Consider the following 18,116-nt stretch of genomic DNA (forward strand, 5'->3'; position numbering starts at 1 on the left):
CCCAGACTTTAGCCTCTACTACAAAGCTGTAATCATCAAGACAGCATGGTATTGGCACAAAAACAGACACATAGACCAATGGAATAAAATAGAAACCCCAGAACTAGACCCACAAACGTATGGCCAACTAATCTTCGACAAAGCAGGAAAGACCATCCAATGGAAGAAAGACAGTCTCTTTAACAAATGGTGCTGGGAGAACTGGACAGCAACATGCAGAAGATTGAAACTAGACCACTTTCTCACACCATTCACAAAAATAAACTCAAAATGGATACAGGACCTGAAAGTGAGACAGGACACCATCAAAACCCTAGAGGAGAAAGCAGGAAAAGACCACTCTGACCTCAGCCGTAGCAATTTCTTACTTGACACATCCCCAAAGGCAAGGGAATTAAAAGCAAAAATGAACTAGTGGCGCCTTATGAAGCTAAAAAGCTTCTGCTGAAATGCCCAGAGTCTAGAGACCCCCAAAAACGAACCACCAGAGTCCAGAGTCAAAGCTAAGCAGCAAGGGTCATTTATTGCAGGTTCGAACCTGGACCTCTGCGCCCTCGTTGCCGGTGACGCCGAGAGGTCCTGAGAGAGGTTTTTACACCCCTTTTATAGACAGGTACAAACAAGTCATGGGGAAATCAGGAATTTTCCACAGTTACAGAGCTGCGATTGGTTGGTGTTTAAAGTTGGACACTTAACAGTATTCGATTGGTTCCTGCCTTTAGGTCAGACCACAACCGGGGGTACGGGTATCACAATGATTGATCAGGAATACACGGATGTGCCAGGCAACAATGATTGATCAGGAATACATGGGTGCGTCAAGCAATTGTACAGAAGCGGAACAAGCTGGTTAAGCTTGGTTAGGTTTCAGTTTCCCATAACTTAAGCTTTTAAGTTTTAATTTTCTCAGGCCTCTCACTGCACTGCAAAGGAAACAACCAACAAAACTAAAAGGCAACCAACCGAATGGGAAAAGATATTTGCAAATGACATATCGGACAAAGGGCTAGTATCCAAACTCTATAAAGAGCTCATCAAACTCCACACCCGAAAAACAAATAATCCAGTGAAGAAATGGGTAGAAAACATGAATAGACACTTCTCTAAAGAAGACATCCGGATGGCCAACAGGCACATGAAAAGATGCTCAACATCGCTCCTCATCAGGGAAATACAAATCAAAACCACACTCAGATATCACCTCATGCCAGTCAGAGTGGCCAAAATGAACAAATCAGGAGACTATCGATGCAGGCGAGGATGTGGAGAAACAGGAACCCTCTTGCACTGTTGGTGGGAATGCAAATTGGTGCAGCCACTCTGGTAAACAGTGTGAAGTTTCCTCAAAAAATTAAAAATAGACCTACCCTATCACCCAGAAATAGCACTGCTAGGAATTTACCCAAGGAATACAGGAGTGCTGAAGCATAGGGGCACTTGTACCCCAATGTGTATAGCAGCACTCTCAACAATAGCCAAATTATGGAAAGAGCCTAAATGTCCATCAACTGATGAATGGATAAAGAAATTGTGGTTTATATACACAATGGAATTCTACGTGGCAATGAGAAAGAATGAAATATGGCCCTCTGTAGCAACGTGGATGGAACTGGAGAGTGTTATGTTAAGTGAAATAAGCCGTACAGAGAAAGACAGATACCATATGGTTTCACTCTCATGTGGATCCTGAGAAACTTAACAGAAACCCATGGAGGAGGGGAAGGGAAAAAAAAGAGGTTAGAGTGGAAGAAAGCCAAAATATAAGAGACTCTTAAAAAGTGAGAACAAACTGAGGGTTGACGGGGGGTGGGAGGGAGGGGAGGGTGGGTGATGGGTACTGAGGAGGGCACCTTTTGGGATGAGCACTGGGTGTTGTATGGAAACCAATTTGACAATAAACTTCATATATTGGAAAAAAAATGAAAGCAGCTAGGGATAAACATGCTCTAACATATGAAAGGAGACCCATAAGACTAGTGGCAGACCTATCTACTAAAACTTGGCTGGCCAGAAAGGAATAGCAGGAAATCTTCAATGTGATGAACAGAAAAAAATATGCAGCCAAGAAACCTTTATCCAGCAAATCTGTAATTGAGAATAGAAGAAGACATAAATAAACAAACAAAAACTGAAGGAATTCATCGCCACTAAACCCGCCCTACAAGAGATCCTAAGGGGGATCCTGTGAGACAAAGTACCAGAGACATCACTACAAGCATGAAACCTATGGACATCACAATGACTCTAAACCCATATCTTTCTATACTAACACTGAATGTAAATGGACTAAATGCTCCAACCAAAAGACATAGGGTATCAGAATGGATTAAAAAAGAAAAACAAGACCCATTTAATTGCTGTCTACAAGAGACTCATTTTAGACCTGAGGACACCTTCAGATTGAAAGTGAGGGGATGGAGAACTATTTATCATGCCACTGGAAGTCAAAAGAAAGCTGGAGTAGCCATACTTATATCAGACAAACTAGACTTTAAATTAAAGGCTGTAACAAGAGATGAAGAAGGGCATTATATAATAATTACAGGGTCTATCCATCAGGAAGAGCTAACAATTACAAATGTCTATGCGCTGAATATGGGAGCCCCCAAATATATAAAACAATTACTCACAAACATAAGCAACCTTATTGTCAAGAATGTGGTAATTGCAGGGGACTTTAATACTCCACTGACAACAATGGATAGATCATCTAGACACACGGTCAATAAAGAAACAAGGGCCCTGAATGATACATTGGATCAGATGGACTTGACAGATATATTTAGAACTCTGCGTCCCAAAGCAACAGAATATACTTTCTTCTTGAGTGTACATGGAACATTCTCCAAGATAGATCACGTACTGGGTCACAAAACAGCCCTTCAGAAGTATACAAGACTTGAAATTATACCATGCATACTTTCAGACCACAATGCTATGAAGCTTGAAATCAACCACAGGAAAAAGTCTGGAAAGCCTCCAAAAGCATGGAGGTTAAAGAACACCCTACTAAAGAATGCATGGGTCAACCAGGCAATTAGAGAAGAAATTTAAAAATATATGTAAACAAATGAAGATGAAAATACTACAATCCAAACGCTTTGGGATGCAGCAAAGGCAGTCCTGATAGGAAAATACATCGCAATCCAGGCCTATCTCAAGAAACAAGAAAAATACCAAATACAAAAACTAACAGCATACCTAAAGGAAATAGAAACAGAACAGCAAAGACAACCCAAACACAGAAGAAGAAGAGAATAAAGATCAGAACAGAAATAAACAATATAGAATCTAAAAAACTATAGAGCAGATCAATGAAACCAAGAGTTGGTTTTAAAAAAAAAAAAAAAACAACGCAAAATTGATAAACCTTTAGCCAGGCTTCTCAAAAAGAAAAGGGAGATGACCCAAATAGATAAAGTCATGAATGAAAACGGAATGATTACAACCAATCCCTCAGAAATACAACCAATTATGAGGGAATACTATGAAAGATTATATGCTAACAAACTGGACAACCTGGAAGAAATGGACAAATTCCTAAGTACCTACACACTTCCAAAACTCAAACAGGAAGAAATAGAAAACTTGAACAGACCCAAACCAGCAAAGAAATTGAATCAGTTATCAAAACTCTCCCAACAAATAAGAGTCCAGGACCAGATGGCTTCCCAGGGGAATTTTACCAACATTTAAAGCAGAGATAATACCTATCCTTCTCAAGCTGTTCCAAAAAATAGAAAGGGAAGGAAAACTTCCAGACTCATTCCATGAAGCCAGCATTACTTTGGTTCCCAAACCAGACAGAGACCCAGCAAAAAAAGATAACTACAGCCAATATCCCTGATGAATATGGATGGAAACATTCTCAATAAGATACTAGCAAATCGAATTCAACAGCATATGAAAAGAATTATCCACCGTGATCAAGTGGGATTCATTCCTGGGATGCAGGGCTGGTTCAACATTCGCAAATCAATCAATGTGATACATCACATTAATAAAAGAAAAGAGGGGCGCCTGGGTGGCTCAGTCGGTTAAGCGTCCAACTTTGGCTCAGGTCGTGATCTCGCAGTCCGTGAGTTCGAGCTCTGCGTCAGGCTCGTGCTGACAGCTCAGAGCCTGGAGGCTGTTTCAGATTCTGTGTCTCCCTCTCTCTGACCCTCCCCTGTTCATGCTCTGTCTCTCTCTGTCTCAAAAATAAATAAAGGTTAAAAAAAATTAAAAAAAAAAAGAAAAGAAAAGAACCGTATGATCCTGTAAGTCGATGCAGAAAAAACATTTGACAAAATTCACATCCTTTCTTAATAAAAACCCTCGAGAAAATCAGGATTGAAGGAACATACTTAAACATCATAAAAGTCATTTATGAAAAGCCCACAGATAATATCATCCTCAATGGGGAAAAACTGCGAGCTTTCTCCCTGAGATCAGGAACACGACAGGGATGTCCACTCTCACCGCTGCTGTTTAACATAGTGTTGGAAGTTCTAGCATCACCAATCAGACAACAAAAGGAAATCAAAGGCATTAAAATGGGCAAAGATGAAGTTAAGCTTTCACTTTTTGCAGATGACATGATATTATACATGGAAAATCTGATAGACTCCACCAAAAGTCTGCTACGACGGATACATGAATTCAGCAAAGTCGCAGGATACAAAGTCAATGTACAGAAATCAGTTGTATTCTTATACACTAATAATAAAGCAACAGAAAGACAAATAAAGAAACTGATCCCATTCACAATTGCACCAAGAAGCATAAAATACCTAGGAATAAATCTAACCGAAGATATAAAAGATCTGTATGCTGAAAACTCTAGAAAGCTTAAGAAGGAAATTGAAGAAGATATAAAGAAATGAATAAACATTCCCTGCTCATGGATTGGAAGAATAAATATTGTCAAAATGTCAATACTACCCAAAGCTATCTACACATTCAATGCAATCCCAATCAAAATTGCACCAGCATTCTTCTCGAAACTAGAACAAGCAATCCTAAAATTCATATGGAACCACAAAAGGCCCTGAATAGCCAAAGTAATTTTGAAGAAGAAGACCAAAGCAGGAGGCATAACAATCCCAGACTTTAGCCTCTACTACAAAGCTGTAATCATCAAGACAGCATGGTATTGGCACAAAAACAGACACATAGACCATGGAATAGAATAGAAATCCCAGAACTAGACCCACAAAAGTATGGCCAACTCATCTTTAACAAAGCAAGAAAGAATATCCAATGGAAAAAAGAGTCTCTTCAACAAATGGTGCTGGGAGAACTGGACAGCAACATGCAGAAGGATGAAACTAGACCACTTTCTTACACTATTCACAAAAACAAACTCAAAATGGATACAGGACCTGAAAGTGAGACAGGAAACCATCAAAACACTAGAGGAGAAAGCAGGACAAAACCTTTGACCTCTGCCGTAGCAATTTCTTACTTGACACATCACCAAAGGTAAGGGAATTAAAAGCAAAAATGAAGTATTGGGACCTCATGAAGATAAAAAGCTTCTGCACTGCAAAGGAAACAACCAACAAAACTAAAAGGCAACCAACGGAATGGAAAAAGATATTTGCAAATGACATATCAGACAAAGGGCTAGTATCCAAATCTATAAAGAGCTCACCAAACTCCACACCCGAAAAACAAATAATCCAGTGAAGAAATGGGCAGAAAACACGAATAGACACTTCTCTAAAGAAGACATCCACATGGCCAACAGGCACATGAAAAAGTGCTCAACATCGCTCCTCATCAGGGAAATACAAATCAAAACCACACTCAGATGTCACTTCACGACAGAGTGGCTAAAATGAACAAATCAGGAGACTGTAGATGCTGGAGAGGATGTGCACTGTTGGTGGGAATGCAAACTGGTGCAGCCACTCTGGAAAACAGTGTGGAGGTTCCTCAAAAACTTAAAAATAGATCTACCCTATGACCCAGCAATAGCACTGCTAGGAATTTACCCAAGGGATATAGGAGTGCTGATGCATAGGGGCACTTGTACCCTAATGTTTATAACAGCACTTTCAACAATAGCCAAATTATGGAAAGAGCCTAAATGTCCATCAACTGATGAATGGATAAAAAAATTGTGGTTTATATACACAATGGAATACTATGTGGCAATGAAAAAGAAAGAAATATGGCCTTTTGTAGCAACATGGATGGAACTGGAAAGTGTCATGCTAAGTGAAATAAGTCATACAGAGAAAGACAGATACCATGTTTTCACTCTTATGTGGATCCTGGGAAACTTAACAGAAACCCATGGGGGAGGGGAAGAAAAAAAAAAAGAGGTTAGAGAGGGAGAGAGCCAAAATATAAGAGACTCTTAAAAAGTGAGAACAAACGGAGTGTTGATGGGGGGTGGGAGGGAGGGGGGATTGGTGATGGGTATTGAGGAGGGCACCTTTTGGGATGAGCACTGGGTGTTGTATGGAAACCAATCTGACAATAAATTTCATATTTAAAAAAAAGAAAATGGTAATAAAGTGCCTCAGCAATGCTTCCCCCCCCCAAAAAAAAGGAAGAAAGAAAGAAAGAAGAAAAGAAAAGAAAAGAAAAGAAAAGAAAAGAAAGTGAAAGAAAAGAAAATGAAAGAAAAGAAAAGAAAGGTGGGGCAGTAGAAGAGAAAATAGATTCTACACGCCCCGGTGCACACCTTGGGGAAGCACCTGCATGGTGGGGGTGGTTCTGGGAGGAGGGCAGGTCATATCTCCAAGGAGGGTTAGGGGGAGACTTCCCACCCAGGATGAGCAGGCTGGGAGAAGGCTTGCTGTGCGGAAAGGCTAGTGCTGACCACGTGGCTGGACAGCCAGTTTGGAGACCAGATGTCAGGAGTGAGGCCCACTGAGGTCGTGGAACCAAAGGATGGGATGAGGGCCAGAATAAGGGTAGCGGGACCTCGAGCAGTTTTCTGGTTGGTGGGAGAGAGGGGAAGGCAGGAGCCAGCAGGGGAGACTAGTGTTGAGGGTCTGGGAAGGGGGGGACTGAATGTCCCAGAACAAACTTGAATCAGAGGCTGACAAGAGAGGAGGGGACGTGGGCCAAGAGCCAGGAGGAGGGGGTGCTGATGGCAGGGTCCCATGGGAGGAGCTCCTGAGAGAGGAGAGCTTGGTGAGGGCCCAGCATGTGGGCAAGGGGTGTGAACAGGCATGGGGCCATAGGGGAGGGGTGCAGAGGGACCAGGGAGACTGGGATTCCTGCCCACAGGGAGAGTGGAGGCCACAAGGGAGTGAGGGTGGGATGAAGGAGAGGGGACAGGGCAGTGCGGGTGTTGGCCCCAGATGGAGGAGGGCCAAGAGCAGGTGCCTGCACTGGAGAGGAGGGACAAGGAGGGGCGCCAAGACAGCGGACAAGTCTGGACAAGGCTCTGAGCACCATGCCACAGCACTCCCCTTGGTGATGTCAGGAGGACAGTGGGAGGGAGAGTCTGGGCAAAAGACTCCTCAGAAAATTAGCATACTATGGAAGTCTTAGCTACAGCAATGAGACAACAAAATGAAACAAAAGGCATCCAAATTGGCAAGGAAGTATTCAAACTTTCACTCTTCTCAGAAGACATAGTACTGTGTGTAGAAAACTAAAAAGATTCCACCAAAAAATTGCTAGAACTAACACATGAATTCAGCAAAATAGCAGACTGTCAAATCAATGTACAGAAATCTGCTGCATTTGTAAACATGAATAACAAGGTAGAAAAAAAAAGAAACAAAGAACCAATCCTATTTGGGGTTGCACCAAAAACAATAAGATACCTAGGAATAAACCTAACTAAAGACGAAAAAGTTCTGGACTCTGATAACTATAGAACACTTATGAAAGAAATTGAAGAAGACACAAAGAATGGAAAAGCATTCCATGCTCATGGATTGGAAGAACAAACATTGGTAAAATGTCTATCCTACCCAAAGCAATCTATACATTTAATGCAATCCCTATCAAAATACCACCAGCATTGTTCACAGAGCTAAGACAAATAATCCTAAAATTTGTATGGAACCACAAAAGACCCAAATGGCCAAAGCAACTCTGAAAAACAAAAAATGGGAGGTATCACGATTCTAGATTTCAAGCTACATTACAAAGCACTAGTCATCAAGACAGATTTCTGCGAGCATGTGGAGAAAGGGGTTGCAACCTCTTGCAGTGTTGGTGGGAATGTAAACTGGTGTAGCCACTCTGGAGAACAGTATGGAGATTCCTCAGAAAACTAGTAATAGAAATATTCTATGATCCAGCAATGGCACTACCAGGCATTTATGCAAAGGGTACAAAATACATATTTGTAAGGGTACATGCACCCCAATGTTTATAGCAGCATTATCAACAATACCTAAACGATGGAGAAAGCCCAAATGTCCATCGACTGATGAATGGATAAAGAAGAGGTGGTATACCCCCCCACACCCACACACACACTCTCACACACACACATATATAATGGAATATATATGATTTATCCTCAAGAAATCTCCACGTGCATTTAAAAAGAATGTGTACTCTGTTGATGTCTGGAATGTTCAATAAATGTCAGATTTGTACTATTGGTTTACAGTATGGCTCAAGTCTTCTTTATGTTTATTGATCTCTGCATAGATGTTCTATCCATTATGGAAAGTGATATATTGCAGTTTCTGACTATTACAGTTGTATTACCTGTTTCTCAATTTCTGTCTGTTTTGTTTTCATGTATTTGGCGCTGAGGTGACCATATATTCAGAATTGCTTTATCCTTCTGATAGTTTGACCCTTTTGTCACTATGGAATGTTGCTGTCTCTCTTTACTACCATTTTTTCTTTATGTCATATACATAATATTTATTCACATAACATATGTTTATATATTTATATCATATCCTGGTCATGTTATATTTTATGTCCTATGAGTGCAATATTGAAGTTTTATGACCTTCTTTTTACTACCTATTCTCTCTAAAGTTACTCAATCACAGTCTATTCCCGTTTGTACATTACATTTCATGCTACAATTTCTCTTTTTCTTTGTGCAATTCTTTGTGTAAATTTTTTTGACACACAGGTTAAATGTAGATTTTTTAAGAGAAATTTGTTTCTTTCTTATAAATTTGAGTCAATATCAGTCCAGGAAAATAATAAACTAAACTAATGACTTGAAGGTATTTTGACCCAAAATAGCAAAGCAAATTTGAACTACAAATCACAGAAGCGTTAGTCTGTGACTGGAAATTCTTTGAAGTAGCTGTTTGCTCACTTCGTGCTAGCTCCAAGCAAACCTCCTTAGAATAATATCTTCTTGTTCTTGAAGGTAGAGTTGATGTGATTCGTGTCACCCTTTCCTGAGGACATGAATCTATGAATCTTTTGTTCCCATATTTTCAGGGAGGGATGTTTCTCATGAAATAGAATAAGCTCTGGGCATTATTTCCTGTCTAGTAAGTTCATGAGCCCGAGAAGGCAAGCTAAGATTTTCTAGATTTGAAATACACCTTAAGTATCAGAGCAAACATCATCCCTGGCTTTTTGCCCATTATATTTTGGCCTAAATGATTATTCTCTTGATTGTTTTTTTGGGCGATATATATACACATCACCAAATATATGTATGAAATACATACATATATATATAATACACACACACACACACACACATATATATATATAATCATTGTTAGTCATTTTTATAAGAAGAGGCAGCTTTAAAACTTAGTCTACTGTGTTAATGGAAGAGGATCCCCATTCACAATTGTTTCATTTCTGCAATTTATCCAGCACCAGATGAGGTGGTAGAATACAAGTCTACCTAAACCAGTGGTGATCTGTGTCTTCTGTGAGCCAGCACTAGTCTGTGAATGTGCATCAGCCCACAAACAGATAGAGACAGAAATGAAAGTGAAACCTTATCCTGTCTCAGACTGGCAATCAAGACAAAAATAAGCCTGTATATCGTCATTGGATCTGCTAAAAACAATTTGATTACTAGCTGTTCGTGGACCAGAGGTGGAGGAGCACAGTGTCTAATCTGGAATGATTTTGCAGACTTTTGTGGGGGTCTCATAAAACCTGGTAAATTTTGGATACTCTTCCCAGAAATACAGGCATGTACAAAGAAATATGAAGTGTCAGTGTATATATAAGGATCATCTAAAGTGTTACGGATCTGGGTAACTTAATCCCAGGAAGAGACAAAGGCTGCAGAAGACATTTTGAACATTCACTTCATCACCCGAAAGTGCTACTCCAATTACTTGTGAATAGAACTGGAATAGACAAAAGCTGGACCCCATAACAACTATCAAGGGGAAAAGTTGAAAGATGCCATTTTTTAGTCACTCCTTCCTCTAATCTGACCTGAGTGCCTACAATGTATCATATCAAGTTGTAGTCTCAAATCACTGCTCCAAATATTGCAATTTGTCATTCCTTTCCCATTCTGGGCCCCCAATTTCCATGCCCAGAACTTGTGCCCTCTTCCCACATAAAAGATTTCCACGTTTAAAAATCTTGACTGAGGGCCGAGACCATGGAGAGGAGAACCCATTTTGCCAAACAGCCTTGCATTGGACGTGGCATGAAACTTCAGTCACGTGACCACCTGCCAGAATCTCTCTCAGGACATGGGACAGATAGGCTGGGACAGCACTACATGGCATTTGGCACAGGTGTTTGAGTGACAGTGGTGTCATGCAGTTGCAAGGGGCAGCAGCAACAGCAGTCTCAGCCTCCGGATCCAGTGTCCTATGTCAGGGGACTGTGTTGTGAGGGTGGCATCTATACCCAGGAGCAGGACCCTGGTTACATGTAAGCCTCCCCCTCGGGTCCATTGTGGATTCTGTTCCCATCTGTGTAGACTCAAGCCTGTTCTGTGACTTACCTTGAAATAGAACAAGGCCCCACATTCTCTTTCTCTCATCCCAGTCTGTAACTGTGCACATGTATCACAAAGAGGCAGAAGTCGATGTAGGGAATAGCGTTAGAGAGCATGATTTCAGACTCTTTTTTCCAGTTTTACTGAGATATAACAGACATACACCATTGTGTCAGTTTAAGGCTACAATCTCTTGATTTGATACATGTCAATGCTGCAAAATGCTTACAACCATAGCTAAGACCTGCACCGTGTCACATAGTTATGATTTACTTTTGTGTGGGGAAAACATTTAAGATCTACACTCTTGGTATCTCAGAGATTTTATGTTGAGCTGATAACCACTTCCTCAATCTGTCACCCGGCTCTGCCCCTTAGGAGAGAAAATATGCATCTCCCAGCAGGTCTTGCATTTTTCTTCCTAGAAAAAACAACAACTTTTAAATGTGGATGTAAGACCCCTTCCCACAATGAGGGCTCTCATCAATGACTTCACTGCAACTCTATCTGGTGGAACCCCAGGATTGCTCATGGGTTCGTTACAAAACACTCAGGCCTCTCTCCACATACCCTGTTAGAGTGTTGGGCCTGGACCCAGGAATGACTAGTTAATAAGCCCCACAGGAGAGGCTGAGGCACAGCCACGTGGGAATCCTTCATTATGTGCTTGGTGCTCAGTGTGTGATCTGAAGACCAGAAGGAGCACCAACCTTGTTATAAACCCAGAATCTCACACTCTACTCCAGATTGTCTAGCTCTTTGTAAGTCCAAGAAATTTCTGTGCACACTGAAAGCTGGGTCTCCCTGGAGTGTGTGCCTTCTAGGTGCAGAACCAGAACTGTGCAGTGTGCTCTGGGTGTGCTCTCATCAGCTTGCTTACCACTGAGGGGTCCAGAGTTTGGTCCTGTTCCTTTCTCTTCTATGGCCATCACCCCTTGGTGACCTCATCTATGCTGAAGGCTCTAAACATCATTTATATGGTGTCACCTCCATATCTATTCCTCCAACCTAGATATTTCTCCTGCCCTGCACTCTATATCCAGCTGGATCTTCGCTTGCATTTCTAATAATCTCAGACTGGACATTCCTAAATTGGGTGCTTGTGATGCAACTTCCCCGAATGTCCTAATTCCAAAATCTTCCCTGTTTCATTGGAAGACACCCCTCCTTTCTTCTTGCAGTCTGAAGTATTGGGTGCTGTCCTTGATTCCTCCTCCTCACAACCCAGAATTAATACATTAGGACATGCTGCTAAGTTCATCTTTAAAAGTATCCAGAACACACACATGCACACACACACACACACACACACACACACACAATAACCAGGGTACAGTCACTTCCTGTTATTTTCTCTCTTCAAACCCTGAAATAAATCCAACATCCCCCCTCCTGGAAACTGCAATGGCTTCCTACACTTTCCCTACTGGTCTCCCGCCCTTCACCTCCTGATTCTGCACACCAGCAAACAGATGCTTCTAAGACAAGTAGTACCACGTGGACCATTTGACCTAAACCATCCGGTGACTCCACATGTCACTCAGAGAAAACTCAAAAGCCTTCTAATCCTAAGGCCTACACATCTGGCCATATTTCACATGCTCTCTGCTCCAGCCACAGTGGCCTCTCACCCTTCCTTGAACAAGGACACGCTCCTGCCCTAGTGCATGTGCCTGGAGATTCCCCTGCCTGGAAAAAACTCCCTGAGACATTCTCTTCAACAATTCCTTGTGTCCTGCACACCTCTCCTGAGGTCAGCTTCCCAGTGAGGCTCACACTTACCACCCTAGTAAAGTAGCCACCTTCCCTGTCTCCACACAGGTAACTCTCTGGGTCACCTTCCTCAAAGCACCAACCAATTTCCAATTTAAACACTTCCCTTATTTACCACATTTATACAATATACAGTTGACTCTGAATTACACTGGTTTGAACTGGGCACATCCAACGATATGTGGACCTTTTTACAACAAGTGCTGTCAATGCACTTTCTCTTATGCTTTATTACTATTTTCTCCAGCCTAATTTATTGTAAGAATACATGTTACATATACATGTAACGTACAAAATATGTGTTAAATGACTGTTCATGTTTTCAGTAAGACTTCTTATCAACAGTAGGTTATTAGTAGTAGTAGTTAAGTTTCAGGAAAGTCGAAAGTTACACTTGGAGTTCTGACTGCACAATGGGGTCATTGCCTTCAGTCCCCACATTGTTCCAGGGTCAAGTGGAGTCTGTCCCTCACCCCTAGGACATATTCTCCACAAGACCAGCACATTTGCCTCTTCTTAGTCACTGAAGTGTCCTAGATGAAAAAATAGCAGGTCCTGCACGTGGCACACGACATTATCAGTGGAACGATTGGTCAGCGGAGAGGACCTCTGTCTTCTGGATGAGCCTCAGGCACAGCCGGTCCGTGGCAGCTCCTGCACAAAGTGCCCCCACCTCACCATCAGTACCGCTTCTACTTTCCCTCAGGGCTGCTCCCCCTCCCTCTTTCTGCTCAGCTCCCCCGTCCCACAGAGTTTCCCCTGCACAGCACAGCACACAGTTATAGTCTTGTCTTCAGAATCACTGTACTTAGGCTCCATGGGGCCCTTTCTCCAACTAAATAGAAATCTACATTAGACCCTTCTTTATACATCCATGAACTTGGATGGGAGCAAGAACCAGCATCACTAGAATTAAGGGCAGGGAGAGGGGGCAGAGAGACAGGGAAGGTAGAAAGTAAATTAAGTTGAAGAAGGATGAGAAACTCCCAGTTTCCTCTCGACCTCCAGAATCTAAAGAATAATCCAGAAGACAGCTCTAGAGGGAGGAGATGGATCAATCTGAAAATTCATCTCTCCACACCCCAGAGACTCCTGTGTGCAGGGCCCACCAAGGCCTGTGAGAACGAGAGTTCAAAGAACTCTTGGTGCTGCAGCCACCGGGGTCACCTGGGGAGAATGAGACAGGAACTTGGACACAAGAGCAAGAACAGGCCTGATGCTCCATAGAAACAATGGGGGGGGGGAACACCCAAAGATGGGGCTGAGGTCACGACCCAGGATGGAGCCTAGGCTGACCCAGTCACAGGAAGCTCTTGCTTCACAAGGTCCTGGTGACAGATGACGTCCACGTCCCTGTAGTCATGGTCCTGGTGAGACACAGTTCCACAAAAGGGGCAAGGACAAGGAGCAGAGACATGACCCAGCTGAGGAGGGAGCACGTCACACTAATTATGCACTGAGCACTGACTGGACCCAGGCCCCGTCCACGCTCGGCTCCTCCAGCCCTCTCCTGTCCACACCTGCAACAGACACAGTACAGGAAACAGCGGGTTCTGGAAGGTTCTCAGTGCTTTCATTTATTTTCTCTTGCAATTTTACAAATTTTCTCATTTATTACCTCATCATCCCCACATACCCATTTTACAAAACACAAATTCATATCTGGATTCTTATTTTCAGTAGGGGAAGTAAGGTGTCAGTATTCAGGCCAACATGAAGTAAAGACAGGAATGGAGACAGAACACGAATCAGTATGGGAGGGGTCATGGTGGGCATGGGGGCCACTCTCCTGCATCCTCACAATATGCTAATAGGAACACAGACACATCTGACACCATCTGAAGAAAGTCAGGGGACCTCGATGTCACCAAGTGGGAGTGTGAACAGATCCTGCATCGCTCAGTCCACCACAAGCAGTGGGTCTCACACTGTGACAAAAAGTCATCATGAACACATTTAGGTCAGTCACATAAGTGCCACAAACTCAACAGCCCCCCCCCCCTGCATGCTCAAAGTGTCCCTAGTGCCACCACTCCTCCCCACTTCACCCTCCAGAGTCTTACCTTTAGGAGCCATTAGAGACGAATCAGAGCCCTGAGTACTGTCATCGCCTGGGGTAGAACAAACAGGACACGATCAGAGCCACGGGAGTTGAGACTAAAGGAGCAGTTATGGGCAGGGGGGCGGGGGTGAGCTCCCCATGGGGTCCTGTCTACACTATCCCAGGTTTCAGGGATCACCCCCTCCATACTTACGTGCAGCATGAGAATAGCTTGGTCCTTTTCCTCCTGTGGAAGAAAATAGCATGTTAGAGACCTGGGACAGGTGGGCCATGTGATCCTAGAGCAACCTCCTAGTCCTTGTCCACAACGAAGTTTCCAGAATGTTGACTGAAGACCCAGGACAAGATTGGGACACATGAAGAAAGAGTTGTGGCGTCACAGGACCACCTGACTTGCTTGAGGTCTGGCCTCAGCAGGGACCTTCCTCTCTGTCCTGTCACTGCTGGGAATCGGGTCCCTGTCCCCAAAATTACCAAGTGAAAATCTGTTCTTCATTTTCACAAGTGCTTTGCTACAGAGTGAATGTTAGTAACGGCTCCAGAGTGGGCAGGTCCATGTGTGTGGATGGAAATTCCCAGGAACCAGGCAGGACAATGTGCTACCTAGGAAACCCCCAGTGGGACAAGAGAACTCAGATCCCCCCACTCTGTTCCTACCTGAAAACTTCTTCCTCCAGATCACAGCTCCAACCACCAAAGTGACCACAAGGACAACCACACCAGCAATGATGCCCAGAATGGTGATGGAGGGCAGAGAGGATGGCTCTGGAAAGGGAAGGAAGGTGAGGGGCCCAGACCTCTGGCTTCAGTCCTGACTCTGAAATTTCCAGAAGGGCCCTGCTTTCCCTAACATGGGGCTCTACCCCAAACCTTCCTTACCCCATCTCAGGGTGATGGGCTCGGGCAGTCGCTCGTGCTGCACATGGCACGTGTATCTCTGCTCCTCTCCAGAAGACACCACCACAGCCGCCCACTTCTGGAAGGTCCCATCTCCCGCAGGCCTGGTCTCCACAAGCTCTGCGTCCTGGGTGTGGTCCTGCCCATCACGCTGCCAGGTCAGGGTGATCTCCGCAGGGTAGAAGCCCAGGGCCCAGCACCTCAGGGTCACCTCACGGTCAGAGATCTGGTGGCGGGTCACGTGTGTTTTGGGAGATACTGAGGAAGAAGAAACAGAGAATCCACACTGTGGTTTAGCTTTATGGGCCACTGAAACTGCATCCATGTGACCATCTTGAGGTGGACAGGACAACTGGTCTGATGGAAGAAGCACAAAACCCAGACATCAATCGAGCTTTTGGGATCTCCTGATCCTTGTTAAGTTCTGGAATAGGGAGAGAGCCTGGGTGGGAGGCTGCAGGTCTAAAGTGGGGAACACACTATAGTTCTGACTGTGGTGGAGGGTGAATGATTCCGAAACCCGGAGTCAGATCTCCAAAGATGTTCTCAGGGAGATCAAGGCCTTGAGAGGGAAGGTCATGGTTCACAAGGTGGCTGCCAGGGTCAGAGGGAACTGCTGATGGGTTATTTCAGGGATGGTCTCAACCTGCCTCCCAGGGAGAGACTGGATACCTGCCTGTGTTTTAGAGAAAAGCACCCTCTAGGGGAGTAAGCCTCTAGTAGGAATATGAACTTCGAGGCGGATCTCCCTCTTCCTACCCGTGGGAGGGCGCCGTTCTGACACTAAGTCCATTTTCCCTTCCTCATGGGCAGCCAGCCCCAGTGGAGGGGAGATTAGGGAGGCCCCGCGGTCCCGGTACCTGCGCGCAGCAGCGTCTCCTTCCCCATGTCCAGGTATTTGGCGAGCCACTCCACGCACGTGCCCTCCAGGTAGTTCTTCCAGTCCTTCGCTGCACCGGTCTCCTCCCACTTGCGGCGGGTGATCTGCGCCGCGGTGTCCGCCGCGGTCCAGGAGCCCAGGTCCTCGTTCAGGGCGATGTAATCCTTGCCGTCATAGGACTCCTGACTGTACCCGCGGAGGAGGCGGCCGTCGGGTCCGACGTCACAGCCAAACGTCCACTGGATGTTGTGCGACCCTGTCCCCGCCCCCAGAGCAGCAGTGATTAAGGTGAAACCGAAAGTAAACCCGCCTAAAAGCTCCCTCGGGCTCTTCCAGGGTCGTGGGACGAGGGTCTCGAGGCCTCGGGGCAGCGCTCTGACCCGGAGAATCGGGGCGACCCCGGCCCGTCGTGACCTGGACCCGGGCCCGCGTCGCTCACCGGACTCGCTCTGGTTGTAGTAGCGGAGCATCGTGTTCAGGTCCACTCGGAAAACCTGTGCGCTGTTCTTCATGTTCCGCGTCTCCTGGTCCCAATACTCCGGCCCCTCCTGCTCCACCCACGGGGCCCGCGGCTCCATCCTCGGATTCGGGGCGTCGCTGTCGAACCGCACGAACTGCGTGTCGTCCACGTAGCCCACGGCGATGAAGCGGGACTCCCCGAGGCCGGGCCGGGACACCGCGGTGTAGAAATACCTCAGGGAGTGGGAGCCTGCGGGCACGGAGGGGCTGAGACCCCGCCCGACCCTCCTCCCCGCGCGGGGCCCGGGTCCCAGGGGGAGTCGGCCGGGAGGGCAGGGGGAGGAGGACCAGAGTAGGGGAGAGCAGGGCGGAGTCCGGGAGGGTCGGGGGAGGGCAGGCCGGGTCGGGGCAGGAGGCGGGTGGGGGTCTGGGGTTGCGGCGGTGGACAGTCGCCTCCCCAGAGGTTCCGCGTCCCCCCGGGCGGTCTCCTCGCTCCTGCCCCACAGAGTCCCTTTCCTCCCGACCCCGCACTCACCCGCCCAGGTCTGGGTCACGGCCTGGGCCCCCGACAGCAGCAGGAGCAGAGTTGGGGGCATCACGACCGGCATCCTTGGGGTCTGGGTTGAAATGTGAGTGGCGGGTGCGGAAACTTGATACCCCGGAACCGCGGTGCCGCTGATTGGCTTCTTCTGAAACCAGACACTAATAGTGTGAAACGAGGCCGCGTCATCAGTATCCAGGCAGAAGGACCTGACAGGTTGTGACAGGGAGAAGTGAAACCAGGGCAGATGGGGACTCCCCAACCCTGGGCTTCCCTGCCCCCGACGCCACCCTGGGGCCAGAGTCCCTGAGAGGCGGGCCTGGGGACCTGGGACTTGGCCTGGACGCCTCACCTACTGCACAGAGCGCTCTTAGTCCCACTGTGTCCCTGAGCCGTGGACCGGGAGCTGTGTGAGTCACTGATTCTCCAGCATTTTGTTCTCAGGATATCTCTACAGTCTTACAAATTAGTGAGGATCCCAGGGATAATTGTGTGTCTGTGGATTATATCGATCCATATTTACCACAGTAGGAATAAAACCGGTTCAAGTATTTATTAATTCATTTACAATCATATGAAAACAGAAATATTGTTTGTATGGAAAGTGACAATGTCCCAAATAAAAGGGGCAGTGAGAAGGGTG

At 45.4% G+C, this 18,116-nt stretch overlaps 1 protein-coding gene and 1 long non-coding RNA gene across 9 annotated transcripts in view; one reads left to right on the forward strand and one right to left on the reverse strand.

The window, feature by feature from the left end:
- Nucleotides 1–18,116, reverse strand: part of LOC125938453 (DLA class I histocompatibility antigen, A9/A9 alpha chain-like) — a 169,111-nt gene that overhangs the window by 94,932 nt on the left and 56,063 nt on the right. For 2 of the 8 annotated variants that reach the window (XR_007462700.1, XM_049653622.1), the window contains exons 2-8: nucleotides 16,913–17,182; nucleotides 16,454–16,729; nucleotides 15,576–15,851; nucleotides 15,354–15,461; nucleotides 14,890–14,922; nucleotides 14,698–14,745; nucleotides 13,242–13,288 (exon numbers count right to left, since the gene is read on the reverse strand). Coding sequence is in view for 4 of the 8 variants with exons in the window: in XM_049653622.1 (XP_049509579.1) it covers nucleotides 13,242–13,288; nucleotides 14,698–14,745; nucleotides 14,890–14,922; nucleotides 15,354–15,461; nucleotides 15,576–15,851; nucleotides 16,454–16,729; nucleotides 16,913–17,182 (1,058 nt within the window). In the remaining 4 variants the exon portion in view is untranslated. Of the gene's footprint in view, nucleotides 1–10,343; nucleotides 13,289–14,275; nucleotides 14,563–14,697; nucleotides 14,746–14,889; nucleotides 14,923–15,353; nucleotides 15,462–15,575; nucleotides 15,852–16,453; nucleotides 16,730–16,912; nucleotides 17,183–17,467; nucleotides 17,549–18,116 lie in introns of those variants that run through there. The other 6 variants (XR_007462701.1, XR_007462699.1, XM_049653621.1 and 3 more) reach the window with 6 other exon arrangements.
- Nucleotides 1–18,116, forward strand: part of LOC125938474 (uncharacterized) — a 201,504-nt gene that overhangs the window by 90,120 nt on the left and 93,268 nt on the right. The gene's annotated exons all lie outside the window — the stretch shown is intronic.

The sequence above is a fragment of the Panthera uncia genome, assembly GCF_023721935.1.
Source record: "Panthera uncia isolate 11264 chromosome B2 unlocalized genomic scaffold, Puncia_PCG_1.0 HiC_scaffold_24, whole genome shotgun sequence".
NCBI lineage: Eukaryota > Metazoa > Chordata > Mammalia > Carnivora > Felidae > Panthera > Panthera uncia.